This window comes from Podarcis cretensis, assembly GCF_951804945.1.
Source record: "Podarcis cretensis genome assembly, chromosome: 9".
Classification (NCBI taxonomy): Eukaryota; Metazoa; Chordata; class Lepidosauria; order Squamata; family Lacertidae; genus Podarcis; species Podarcis cretensis.
In genome coordinates this window covers 48,791,329-48,805,904 of record NC_137178.1, presented here as the reverse complement: position 1 = coordinate 48,805,904, position 14,576 = coordinate 48,791,329, and the positions used below count along the sequence as shown (strand labels likewise).

The window sequence follows — 14,576 nt, the reverse complement described above, 5'->3', positions numbered from 1 at the left end:
GTAGATATTAAGGACATCAGGAAACCTAAGCCCTACATTATAGTGGTATAATTTCCACTGGGGGTTGTAACTGTGAAGACACATTTTCTTTTCTTTCTTTTCTTTCTTGAATTCTCAAGTTAGAAACCCATTTCTCTTGTTGTTTTAACTGGGTACCCTAGTTAATCACTCAACATGACTGCACCAGCCATTCATAGTGAGTAAGACAAAGTATTTTCTTTTTACACCTTTCGCCACAAATAGTTCTTTAAGATTTATGCAAATAGTTGGCATGTAAATGATCTAGACAAGTGATGGGAAACTTGTGACCCTCCAGAGGTTGTTACACTACAACTCCCATCATCTTATGCTTGTCTGGGTTGATGGGAATTGGAGTTCAGGAATATCAGGAGGGCTATAATGCCATAGCACAAAAGACCATCGTGATTTTAAGGAGGTTAGATTTCAAGGAGGTGCCCAGCAATTGAACCGCTTATGCCCAGATAATGCCTAGAAATTCTGTGGGCCTGAACCTTTAAGCGGTTAATTCTGTCTGTTCTCCATCATTCCATAAAGTAGTAGTCTCTCATAGCTAGTTGTGCTGGGATGGCACTGTGTGGGAATTTTAATCTTTAAAATGGGCTTTAGCAAACACTTGAAACAGGGAGAGTACTCTGAGCCCTGTCCAAACACTGGAACAATTTTGTGTGTATAAATGATAGCTGGAAAATTGTAAGACACATCACAGAACTCAATTACATGCACACATCACCTTTGTGACTTCAAGATGAACAAGGTTTGCTTCCTAGTTAAACAAAACAATCAAGCAAGCTGCAATCAGAGGTGTCAACTTGCCCCCTACTTTGAGGGGGAACAGCCACATGACCGCGATGGTTAGTATTTTGTGGTTAGTATTTTGACTACCTAAATTATATTCTAGCTCAGATCTGATTCTGAGGAAAAACTGAAACCTTTCCAGCCTTCCCTTCCTTTAGTCTCCAACTTTCTGCTGCCCACTTATTTATGTTGCTGCTACAGAAGGATGAAAAATGAAGCTTGCTCTCACACTCCAGGCACTAAGATTACTGGTATGTATTACAGTCAGTTGACTAATAAACCCTGGTTAATAATAATAATAAATTTTAGGTGAACTCAAGAAGTAGTTTTGGATCCCCCCCCCCCTTGAATAGCAGACCCATGGCCCATACAATAACATGGTTTGTTTTTTTAAAAAAATTCCATTAGTTTATTGTTGTTGTTTTTTAAAGTGTACTATCTAGCACAGGGCTAACAAACCCAAAGGTTCCTTGGATCCGTGTAAATAGCTGTGCAGTCCAATAGAACCCAGGCATTGCTCAACACTTGATTAGGTTTTCTTTTGATCCTTTGTCAGTTTTAGTTTTTATTAGTTGGTGTAGGAATAAAAAGTACAAATCAGTATACAACCTAGGGGAAAAAATGTATACAGTGGTATCTCGGCTTACATACTCTTCAGGTTACATACGCTTCAGGTTACAGACTTCGCTAACCCAGAAATAGTGCTTCAGGTTAAGAACTTTGCTTCAGGATGAGAACAGAAATCGTGTTCCGGCGGCGTGGCGGCAGCAGGAGGCCCCATTAGCTAAAGTGGTGCTTCAGGTTAAGAACTGTTTCAGGTTAAGAATGGACCTCCAGAACGAATTAAGTACTTAACCTGAGGTACCACTGTACTTTTAAATCCAGTTGATTTACATGTGAAGAGCACATGCTTTCCCCAGTAGGTGTTAAGTGCTTAACTTTGCCTGGATCATACCCTAAGGTATGAGAAACCTGTGTCCCTCCAGAAGTTGCTGGCCTCCACCCCATCAGCTGCCACCATTATGGCCAATGGTCAAGAAGTTAACCAGGAAATATGTCTAGTGGCGTTAACAATGAAAGAAGCAGTAAAAGGATGTGAGTGTCGTACACAACATCTAAAGTGTCACAGATTCTCAATCCCAGTCACAAACAAATAGGTTGTGACTACACAGTCAAAACCAGTAAAATATGGAAAGTTTGAATGTACTGTGCATCCTGTGTCTTGTGTGTTCAAATAGATTTTTTTAATACAATACTGCAGACATTTCCCCATTCCACAAGCTCCCCATTCTATAAGCTTAAAAACAAAGAACAAGGCAATCAGTGAACCAATTCAAAATATGCCTAGTGAATTTAACAATGAGAAAAACCAGCACTTACAACATGCTTTCGCTTTAAGAATTTCCATAGTTGAATAAGGCATACTTAGGATGGTGTATATAAATTATAACTGCAGCCTATTTACACTAGAAACCTCCTGATAGTAGTTTTAATTAATACTGTGAAAAGCAAAACACATCTGCTTAAGTCTCTGTGGGAAACAGGACAAATTAAATGGCTTAGTTTAAAAAGTTAGTACTCCAAATATGAGGAGATGTGTTTTATGCCTCTTTTCTCACCTTTGATACATGCACATGCTTATCAAAGCTGATTGTAGAAACTAATTTGAATGAATTTTTTACATTTCTCTTAAAGTGCCAGTTCAGAGTTTCTTAAAAATAAGAGATTGAATCCAACTAACTTTTACTCAAAGAAGACTCATTGAAATTTATTTACCCCAGTTGATTTCAGTACGTCTACTCTGAGTATAACCAACATTGGCTAGCCCCCAATGTTTACATAACTAACAGCACAATCCTTATCATGCCTGCTTAGAAGTAAGTTCCATTGAAATTCATTGGGGTTTATATCCAAGTACAGAGTTAGCAGTGCAGCCTAAAATAATATAATGATTTCTAACATTATTCTTGTAGTGGGTGGATTCATTGCCCAAGATGAATGTGAGGAAGAATGCCTAAAACCAAATTTGAGTACTATGCCTGTGTGCGTGTTTTTTAAACCAAGTCATTAAATTGGTCTAATTTTATAATTTAACTGATATGCTACCAAAAAGAGCAGAAGCCAATTTGTATGCATCCCAACCATCTGCAGAGAAGAAGGTTGTTCATGTTGCTTTGTCAATGAAGATAACAGCAGAAGCGGCTCCACCACCAATATACACATGTGGGCTGAGATCCTGAAATCAGTTACTGAGTAAACCCTGCTAAATAAAGTAGGACATTCCTGAGCAAACATGCACAGGATTGTACTGCCGATCCTTCTCTCTCCCTCCCTTCTTCATTTTAGATAACTGATTGCGCTGGACATTGATGGTCACTCGCCACACTTGGTGGCTGTAACAGTCCTCTTTCTGAACTCTAGGGCGAGTCATCCATCAACATCTTCGACCCGGAGAATCATGACAACCTCACCACATTTGTTCCAGATGTTTACACACACACACACACACAGAGAGAGAGAGAGAGAGAGAGAGAGAGAGAGAGAGACCCCACTGCTTCCACAACACCATTGCACAACATAAACTTTCCCGTCATGAAGAGACAAAGCACTAAGGGGACACGTGTCCCTTCGGGCAAGGTCTTTCTTGTCTTTCCGCAACAGTAAGGAGCAATCCCCTTCCCAAACAACACTTCCCCTCATCTCCCTCCTCTCCTCCTCCTCCTCCTTGAGGCGGTTGGGAATCCTTTCCTCCGTCCTTCTCCACAGCATCCTTGCCTAGAGTATCCCTCGTCAATCCCCGTGCTTCTGTGCAAACGCGCTCCCACCGAGCGCCCCTTTCTGCGTCTTCGCGAGGCAGCTCTGCCTATCTGCTCCGTCGTCCTGGGAGCTCCCCTGACTGGCTGAGGAAAGTCCACTGCTTTGATTCCGTCTCCGCCCCCTCCCCCTCCCCTCTCCTCCCCTCCCGAGCCCTGGCATTCCCAGTGTTCAGGAATGTGGCGAGCTGGCTTCTGGCCGGAGAAAGAAGGACCGGAGGAAGCGAAGGCGGAAAGTAGGTCTTCCCTGCCGCTGCTTCGCTTCTCCCGATGCCTCTGCTCGACTGCCTGGTCTTCCCCCCTGGGATCAGCCTCTCTCTTTAAATGCACAGCGCAACCCTTGGCGAGCTGGTTGCCAACAACAACCACCCCAAAATGCCCGAAGTCCCAGGCGCTGGAGAATAGACGACCCGGGGCAGAGGCGTCCTCGCGCGATTGGATTTACAAGTGCTGGAGGGTGCCGGGGAGCTCTCCAAGGTGCTGAACACTCGGCAGCCTCTCCAAGAGCTCTCAGGCTGAACTCTCCCTTCCTCCGCTTTCTCTCCTGGATTCCCTCATGACTCGGACACGTTCGCTTGGGAGGAGGTTGTGAATTCCTCACCATATCATGGCCCGGATTAGATACCTGCGTGCAGCTGTCTCGGGATTCTATCTGTGGGAAGCTGCGGTGCTGCTCAGGTGAGTCTCCGCTAGATCTCCCAGATGTGCCTTACTTGGTGTGATTGAGCGGCAGAGGCAACGGGACTCATGGACGGAGCTGTGGAAAATGCCTCTTCCACTCGTAATGCCCCCACAGACGTCGACTAGCAAGCGAGATTTATGTGGACATTCTGATACTGTTGTGCAATAGTCTCTTGCATCCCATGTCATTGTTGTTTTGTACTCCTGTGCCTGACGTTTAAATTTCGCCTCCCCCTCCCCAAGTTTGGTTCTCCTGGAGTTCTGTAGCCTGTTTTGTCCGCTATTCTGTTACGAAGCACAGAATATTATTGAGCAATATTTGAATTGTACAGTGTTTATTCAGAACTAGTAATCTCTCTGTTATTCTTTCATACTGAAATAAATATATGACAATTAACCCCTAAGAGCCAATCCCAGGTCCCAGTAGCTGCCAGCTTCACAAAGAAAAGAAAGACTTTGATATTGGATTGTTTTCCCCAAACTACACTGTGTACTCTCTGTGCCAGATATTCAAATGTGTATTTTAGTGGGTTGCTCCACTCTCACTTGGGATATTTCACACAGAACCCTAAAAATAATGATATAGCCCATTCCACAGTTCAGTTTACATGTTTGAATTTAAGCCAGTTTAGTTTTATTTTAAAAAATGCATCAGAATTGGCTTAAATGTAATAATTTTAACTTATTTAAAATCCAACTCAAGTACCTAACCATAAAAACTAGAAATAAGTGATGACGTAAAGGAGTATCCAAGCTATATACCCTTCATGATAAAAATAAAATTCATAACAGTGATATCCAGCTATTGTGAAGAAAAGCATGCCAAAATAACAGAAATATCAGGCAATTCATGTTTTTATCTGAAGAACTTTTCATACAGCATACATGACAAACATGCACGAGATGTTGAAATATTATGCACATATTCATATTCAAATACAGAAACATGCAGGAAGAAAACTGTTGTGTAACTGAAATTCCTTTTCACATACAAATATTCATGAGCTGCGCTACAAAAACATGGAGGGACCACTTAAATTAGCAAGTATCACCTGAAGCTTCTGCATGTTTGTCTGCATGTTCTTAAGCTGCTAATTTACATTATGAAATGCAAAACTAATTTCTTTAGGTTGTGCCTCAATGTCATGATGGTTATAACATTAATGGAAGGGAATGGTATGAAGTAGATCTGGTGATTATTTTATGGCATGGCTGGTAAGATAAATCTTGTTTTTCTGAAGGGCTCATGTACAAAACAAGTAACTGAGCCTCCATTCTCAACTTGGTGAAAGGGTATTACAAAGGGCTCTTTAAACCATTTTTATTCAGTGGTACTATGCTAGGTGCATTTCTGAGAAGCAGAAGTCAACAGGGCAATTATACTTGAAGCCTTGCACCCCCAACTCATTTCAAGTTCATATTGACTCCAGAGGTTATTGGGTTATATCTTCAGTTGAACACCAGCCAGGATGGACTCATTTAATTTCACTTTCGCAGACTGGTAAAATGATCAAGCTCTGGTTAAAAGATAATAGCTATGATGGTACTAGGAAGGGTGAGAGGGTCAAAGGGAGGAACTCCTAATCAGGTTGTTATGGAGAAAGTGCACAACATTGCGAGGACATGCAGAGCTAGAGGGGGAAATGAAATAAAATGAGCCCTCACAGGATATGCCATTGGCATGTTATTTACAAGCCACATATTTTAGCTTTAGCTGTTAATTTTATTTTACTAAAGCAGATGTGTTTTTTAATGTATGACAAAAACTATTTGGAAAAGCAAGAAATGTATATAAATCTCTTGAAATAAATATTGCACACGCTTAAAATCCACTTACTTCAATGGGACATAGGTGCACCTGAGAATTCCTGGTATACTATTAAAAAGTGAGGTATTAGTCTATATGCTAATAGTAATCTGAGTCTTCCCATGTTTGTGCTTATGTGAACCACTGATGCACAAGACAGAATACTTTCAGACACAGCAGAACCCAGAGATACACACAGGCAGGGCTTTTTCAGGGGGAACTCACAGGAACTCAGTCCTGGCATTTCTCTGGTGGGTTCCAGCACCTCTCTGGTGGACGCCATTGCCATTCTAAGAGAATGAGAGAGGTTCCGGGATTGACAATATTTAATTTTGTGGGGGATAGAATGTTGAATGGATGAGAGGGGGATAAGCATACAACTGTGGGGAGAGGTGACAGAGTGGGATGCCTGGAATAGAAGAAGATATTTGTATTTGTCTACCTATTTGAGCAAGTGACTTCTTCGATAACACGGAGAAGTTACTTAATGCCTCAGGTACTTGAGACAGTTGATGTAGGCATCAACTGAAAAATTAAGAATGTAATGGGACTGAGATCATGTCCAGCTTGCTCCCCCGTAGAAAAATAACCCTCGACCCAGCCCAAGGAAAACCCCAAAATGGAGAGGGGCATACCATCTCAATGACCAGCCCAAGGAAAATTAAGCATGCTCAGTGGGCATGGAATTTTAACTGCTTGTTGGAAGGGAAAAGAACAACTGGGGAGAGGGAGATGTCATGTCTTGAACCTAGAATAGAAGCACTCCTCACCTGCTTTGTTGCCATGTGCCCCACTTGTTTGGAGAGTAGAAGCAGTAGTCTCAAAATTAGTCAAATGTGCCTAACATCACCCCATTCCATGTCCAATACGTAGGGACCAGCAGACCTGTATATGCTGAAGATCAGTAGACAATACCTCTGATCTTTTTATGGAAAATGTATTTCTAATTTTGGATAAAATTTCGCAGATGTGCCAAAACTTAGAGGTAATATACTTTCATTTTTTTTAAAAAAAAAGCTAACAATAATGAGAAGAGTACATTTTGCTTTTTTTATACATAGATGCCACAATGCTTCAGCCCCCTATCTGAGTGAGAGAGAAATAATCTCAGACAATAGTTGAGAGGTAATGACGCATATAAAAGTGTTTGTGACAAGTGAGAGTGACCTCTAGTTGGAGGGATCTGTTCTTGAGTCACAACAGGGAAATGGAGCGAGTGGGTGTGTTGAGCAATAACGTAGGAGCATAGAATATAAGAGCTATCATCCTATAATTTAAAGTTAGAACTAATTTTCACTTGGAGGTGTATGTTCTCATCCAACCATTCTTACAAGAAATTCACCAGAATATGTATTATGTGAAAAATCTCCAGAAGCAGACTTTTTTTTGCTGCAGTATTCTGTGTGGTGAAATCGTCTTTTAAATGCATCCCTGTGTGAAATATAAGACTACTGTTTACCAAACCATACGAAGCATGAGTTATATTCTCACTGCTTTGGATTCACTATGTGTTCATCCTACGATAATTAAAGATTTTATAGAACAAAATAAAAGACAGAGAACAGACATGGGATGAGATGGGAAGGGAAGGAGTTTGTGCAGTTTTAAGACTACAACGCCCAGAGTGAAGTGAGACTGAGTGAAATTATGTGGATGGAAATTTCTGGCATATCACAAACTCTAGAAGCAAACTCATCTGACGGGTGCTGAAAAGACTGTAGCCAATTCAAGGCCACTGAAAAACAAGAGAACAGTATCTGTATGCCCAGGGGTCCCCAAGGTTTGCAGAACTACCAAAAATATTGGGGTGGGGGGACTAAACAGCCAAATGAGGACTGTGAATGCTCGGTAGTAATGGAATGCTAAATGTTGGAACAGGGAATGGAATGGTGTAGCCTAGAAGACCACACGGTTGGCTAGCTGAACTCATGAACTGGAGCACTCCACACTGCAAGATTTTATAAACGTTGTATAAATATACTTGTATAAACATAATTAGCAATAGTTACTATAAGAAGCATGGTAACATGCCCAGGATAGTGCTTTATGTTCCTTTTCCCCATGAGTGAGAATACTGAGCAATAAAAAGCACTAATGTTGATACCGAAGTATCACATTTAGATTATTTTATGAAATAGGGAACATGGGAGCTTGCACACACACACAAACACACACACACACACACACACACCTCAACCAGTCTTTGTCATCCTATTATCCTCCAGATGTTATGGGCTACAGCTCCCATTATACCTGACCATTGGCTATGATGGCCAACACTGATGGGAGTTGTAGTCCAAAACATCTGAAGAGCATCAGGTTGGTGAAGCCTGCCTCACACTGGGAAGACATTAAGGTAGGTCATATATAGTTCATGCTCAGAAGGTTACTATTTCAGGCATGGGAACCAAATCTCAAAATGAATGCATACTGGGTTCCAAACTACATCAGTAATAGGAAACCTGAAGCCTTTCAGATGTAGTTGGATTGGGCTAGGCTGGCTGGGGCTGATTAGAAGGTCTCAGGTTCCCCATTGTTACTCTAGGACAGGGTTTCCCAAACTTGGGCCTCCAGCTGTTTTGGCATAACAATTCCCATCACCCTTACCTAGCAGGACCAGTGGTCAGGGATGATGGGAGTTGTAGTCCAACAACAACTGGAGACCCAAGTTTGGGAAACCCTGCTCTAGAATAAACAGCTCATTGTGACTCTGTGGGGCATATCTTTGCATCTATAATTTTCTTTGTTATTTCTTTTGAATTCTGAAACATATACAGTGGTACCTCGGGTTACATACGCTTCAAGTTACAGACTCTGCTAACCCAGAAATAGTGCTTCAGGTTAAGAACTTTGCTTCAGGATGAGAACAGAAATCGTGCGGTGGCAGCAGCAAGAGGCCCCATTAGCTAAAGTGGTGCTTCAGGTTAAGAACAGTTTCAGGTTAAGAACGGATCTCCGGAACTTAAGTACTTAACACGAAGTACCAGTGTATAGAACTTTAATAAACATATACTAAGTAGGCAGGAATTAGGTATGTTCTAAATGGGCCTGCATTGCACCTGAAGGACCAGGTGAATAACAGGGGTGGGAATCTTGGCAATATGGCATCCTGTGTGAGGCTAAAATTTGGGACAAAGCCGCCTTTCCAAAGTAGGTGCTGGGTTTTGGGAAGGAAGCACAAGGCTCTGGCAGAGTACTAAAGCCCTCCTGTCTTCTTTCCAAAGCCAGGCAAGCACTAGCTAGACATTGGGAAGGAGGCCAGAAGATGCCTCTTTGGCCCCTGCACCCTGTGTTGGGAAACCGGTCACATTGTCCTAAATCTGCTTTTGTGCATAATCTAGAGCAGTGCTCCCCAACCTTGGGCCTCCAGCTGTTTTTGGACTACAACTCCCATCATCCCTCGCTAGCAAGACCAGTGGTCAAGGATGATGGGAATTGTAGTCCAAAAACAACTGGAGGCCCAAGGTTGGGGAACACTGATCTAGAGGTGATTCTACCTTGTTGCTAGAAGTGTAAGGGTCAGAGGACCTGTTTTCAGCTATGGCTCAATAGATATAGCCAGGCAACAGTAATCCATGTTCTACATAGTAAACTCGCATCTAGACTGCTACAATGTGCTGTATGTCAGGCAGTCTGTAAAGACATGTCCTGGATGCCTATTTGCTACCAAGCCTGATTCAAGTTTTTTGTTTTGATATACAAATTCCTGAGCAGTTTAGGTCTTGGTTACCTGAAGGACTCCTTCTCTTTTAGTCCTGCCCATGACTTGAGATCTGTTCATGATATGAGGTCCTTTTGGAAATGCCATCTCTTAGGGCAACCCAGGAATCTATAGCCCAGCATACGGCTTTCTCAGATTGTGGAATATGTTACACCTAGAGGTCTGGCTGGTGACATCATTGTCCATTGTTAGGTGGAAGGTTAAAAGAAAAAAATCTCTTTTGTTATACCTTTGACTGATACACCTGCACTGTTTTGCTTTTGCTTTTTGCTTTTTTGGTGATAGCACTTAACAGTACAGAGTACTATTACTTCTATTTTTGCTGCATAGAGCACCCACAACACTTTTATTGATATATGAACACTGTTTTTTAATTGTTGTCCCCCCCCCCCCCAGAAAACAGCTCTGCATGTCTGGCTTGTGTATTATTATGTTTACAGATAGTTGGAGGATGGTTGTGGTTGTTTTATGGTTTTATTATTGTTCTTGTTCTAATGTTTTGACCCATTCTAAGGTCTTCAAAGAACAAGATATAGATTTGAATTAATTCAAGCCATTTCTATGGCCTTCAAACTTTACAGATGCATTTAAAGTAGGTTTTCAGCCAGAAATAAAAAGTTATTTCCAAAAGTTCAATATAGGGGAGGGATATGCCATTAATCTGTCACGAATCTTTATGCTCGTTTTCACATTCTATTCATTTTCTTTATATATATATATATATATATTACATGGAAATCTTTTAATAAATTTATTTATTATTTATTGATTTATTGATTTTTGAAAATAATATTTATTAGTTTTCCAACAATTTAAACACTACAAACAACAAAGATAAAAAGACATAACACAAGCACATTAAACAAAACAAAACAAAAACAGTTTAAAACACATCAAACAATTTCAATCTCTTATCTTTCATTCACTTATTTCAATGACCTCCTCACACCTCCCTTTTTGTATTCCACTTCTGTTAATTGTTTCAGCAATTCCTTTCCATCTTCCTCTGTTTTCTATCCTATAATTATCTTAACACATTCTAACCTTATTTTTTCCTTTAATACTCTATTAATCTGTTTATATTTGATTCCTTCTAACATTCCTACTGAAGCCATATAACTTCATTCTAACATTTTTCTAACATTCATTAATTTTACAGTATTTCTGTAAATAGTCTTTAAACTTTTTCCAGTCTTCTTCCACCGACTCTTCTCCCTAGTCTTGGATTCTGCCAGTCATTTCCGCCAGTTCCATCACATTCTATTCATTTTCTTCACAAATCTTGGTCAGGGCTTCAAATTCTTTGTCAGCTAAGGTTTCCTTATACGTTTCACAAATTGGTCTAACAATATCTCATCAAAAGAAAATGTAGTAGGATTGTTCTGCTTTTGGAAAACCAGTATTTTGTTATCTCCTTTGATTTTTCCGCTTTCACACTCTGATGTATAGATATGAGTAGCTGCAGAAGTGCACACAGAGGCTTGTTAGGACATCGCTTCACAGGCATTCTGTGTGAAGCAATTCTGGCCTACTATGCTGCCTGTCCGTTTAAATCCCATTAGCATGGCTTACCCTGATACAACTGGCATGTAGAATTGCATAGAGCCAGGAAACCAGGCAAGGCCTTTGTTATGGTGCATCACAGATGTGTCATCTCCTGTACTACCTTATCCCACCATCTTTTCTCCAATGCCCATGCAAACAGTCGATTGCTACGCTTGTACAACTGTTAGGAATATGTCTGTTACATTGGTTGTGTTGTTGCGCTAGCAAGGGGGGTGGGAATTCTGATGGCCACAAAGGTAGCAACCTACAAAGCATTCAAAAAGGAATTAAAATGGTTCCCCTCATCTTGCTCCTCCCTACGCTTCATTTAGAAGCAAAGTACAGGCTTCTAAATGGTTTTGTGAATAAATGATTTTAAAAAATATATATATTCTATTGAATTTTGAATGTCCAGTACAGAAAGGTTTAAACCTAATAATAAAATTACTAAATGTGACCAAAGCTGCAGATTTCAGATGACTTCATCTCAGCCAAGACAGTGAAAATGACTCTCTTCTTGAAGTCGTGGGAGCAATGGGACTGCCATGCCTAAACTAGAAATTGAACGGCTCCATGCGGACTTTGACACATTACAGAGTGGCTATGTGATTGCTCTATGGTACATAAGACCTTGTTGATTGTCTACATTCCACATTCTGCACACATGGACTCAACGCACATTATCGGCTTGCCCATAGGAAAGTCCAAGTGAGACAGTTCATCTTTTCAGATGAAGGAAAAGCCAAGGCTGGAAACTATCATGGGACTTGGCAGTTTATAAGACAACCAAATTAAAATGATGCTTGGATTTCTATTTACATTTCACACCTCATGCTGTGCTAAACTCATTTTCCTATTATTAACCATTCTTAATATGCTCCAAGCTAACTGACTTGCTCTACAAATAGAGGTGAGTCACTGTGGAAGTAATATTGTTATTCTTTACAACACATGTCACTAGAATTCCAAACCACAAACCAGTTAAGTAAAGAAAAATACAAAAGTTAGTGTCAGTTTTGATCCCTTCAGCTTTAGATATTAAGGACTTTAGATATTGATGACTCTATACTATATGGACTTGTGCATGGAAAAGCAATCAAAGAATGTGCAAACTCCTCCAAAATAATACTAATTTCCCTATGGGAAAGTGAAATTATGAAGCAAGGCGTGAAGATGCAGTAAACTGTGCCATACTTTTAAAGCCCCACATCAGGGGTGTGCAAGCTCTGGCCTGAAGGTCTGATTAGGCTCACCAGGCCTTCCCATGTGTCCACAAGGCCATTTCAACCAAGCCAACGCAGTCAAAATGAGGGTTGCAAGCGCTGCTGTCTAACTGATTGGAGGTGGGGCTTCCATGGGGCTTTCCAAGACCATGGGTAATGCCTTTGCCCTCACAATTTGATTTCAAACCATGCAAGCAAAAAAAGGGTCACCTGCACACTTGTCTAACTCGCCCAGTTGTCAGACTTGCACACCTGTCCAACTTGGCATATGGGTGGTGAGAGAGATAATGATCTGGAATGATCCGGCCTTCCATCCAGATGCAGTTTCTCACCCTTGTCATAAATACGTGAAAAGGGCTCCTCACTATTACCAGCCTGTCCATGCTTTAGAAGCAGCAAAGGGGACTCTTTCTTGAATTCCGCTGTCAAGAGAGGCTCATTTCATTGTGGCACCCCATTTGTGGAATGCTCTCCCACTTTAATACATAAAGATATATCTATTTTAGCCTTCACCTCTGTCAATCCTTTTAAAATTGTCTTCTTTTACTGGTGTTTTAAGAAGTGGGCTTTGGTTTTACTGGCGTCTTTTATAGGTTTAGTTTTTTTATATTGTTCCCCACTCTGGTTCTTGTACTGATGAAAGGCAACATAAATCTTTTTAACAGATAGATTGAGAACATTTACTAATATACACAATGTACAAAGAATCAAGTACATACTATTAGCTAAGTCAATATGATTAATAATTATTGGTAAGAGGGTTACATGATGTGCATGTCTGATAATTGTATGGTTGGCCCACAATTCAGATTATGAGTAATTAAATGTACCGTATGTTTCCATGTACAGTGGTACCTCAGGTTAAGTACTTAATTCGTTCCTGAGGTCCATTCTTAACCTGAAACTGTTCTTAACCTGAAGCACCACTTTAGCTAATGGGGCCTCCTGCTGCCGCCGCACCGCCAGAATACGATTTCTGTTCTCATCCTGAAGCAAAGTTCTTTACCCGAGATACTATTTCTGGGTTAGTAGAGTCTGTAACCTGAAGCGTATTTAACCCGAGGTACCACTGTATAAGACAACGTTATTTGCTTTTTAAAAATAAATATATTTCAGATAAATATTTTAAGGGCAATGTAAGTTTAACAGTTAATGTGCAAAATAACTGGCCAATTTGCAGTTTCACAAATACTTATAGAGACTATGCCTATTAAAGATTATGCGTAATGACAGAAGAATGTGCAATATTAGGGCAATATATGCATGCTCTCAGGAGCCTGTTGGAGCCAGGGTTGGCTGCCCTCCCCTCAGGGAAAAGTCTTTGCAAAGTATTTTCTGCTGGGTGGTGGAATTCTGCAAGGGCATCTGGAACACTCCACTCTTGTCAAAGCTTGGCAAGTGGGGGGGGGGAGCGTTCCAGAAAGCTTTGGTGCTGTAGATCAGCAACAAAGCAGAGCTTCTCCACCAGTGGTTGAAGCAGTGGGGTAGGGTAGAAAATGCTACCTCTTGCATCTTAGCAACTTGAGGCAGTTGCTTCACCCCACCTCAGCCAGCTCTGGCTAAAGATTATTTATTTTGTTTTTATAAATATTTTTATTAATTTCCAATTTTTAACAGAAACAAAAAACAACAGAGAAAACAAACAAACAAAAAACTCATATTTTCATAACCTTATTTTCATAACCCTCTTTTCCCGGACTTCCCCATACCATTCCCTTTTTGCATCCTTAGTTTAGTACCATTATTCAGCAACCTATCTTACCCAATTAAATAAAAATTTGTCCTCTTTCTCTATTCCACCCTAAATTTTAAACCCAATTATCGCTGCAATTCTACGTCTTCTTTTCCCTCAGCATTTTAACACTCCTCAGTTTTATAATAATTCTTAAGATACATCTTAAATTTCTTCCAATCTTCTTCCACAGTCTCTTTCTCTTGGTCGCGGATTCTGCCGGTCATTTCTGCCAGTC

The 14,576-nt window shown here is 40.6% G+C and overlaps 1 protein-coding gene across 3 annotated transcripts in view; it reads left to right on the top strand.

The window, feature by feature from the left end:
• Positions 1-3,610: 3,610 nt before the first annotated feature.
• GLRA3 (glycine receptor alpha 3) overlaps positions 3,611-14,576 on the top strand; it is an 80,429-nt gene continuing 69,463 nt past the window's right edge. Inside the window, exon 1 of one of the 3 annotated variants that reach the window (XM_079991415.1) lies at positions 3,611-4,307. In XM_079991415.1, coding sequence (XP_079847541.1) covers positions 4,237-4,307 — 71 coding nt within the window. In that variant the 5' untranslated portion in view covers positions 3,611-4,236. The remainder of the gene's footprint in view (positions 4,308-14,576) is intronic. The other 2 variants (XM_079991413.1, XM_079991414.1) reach the window with 2 other exon arrangements.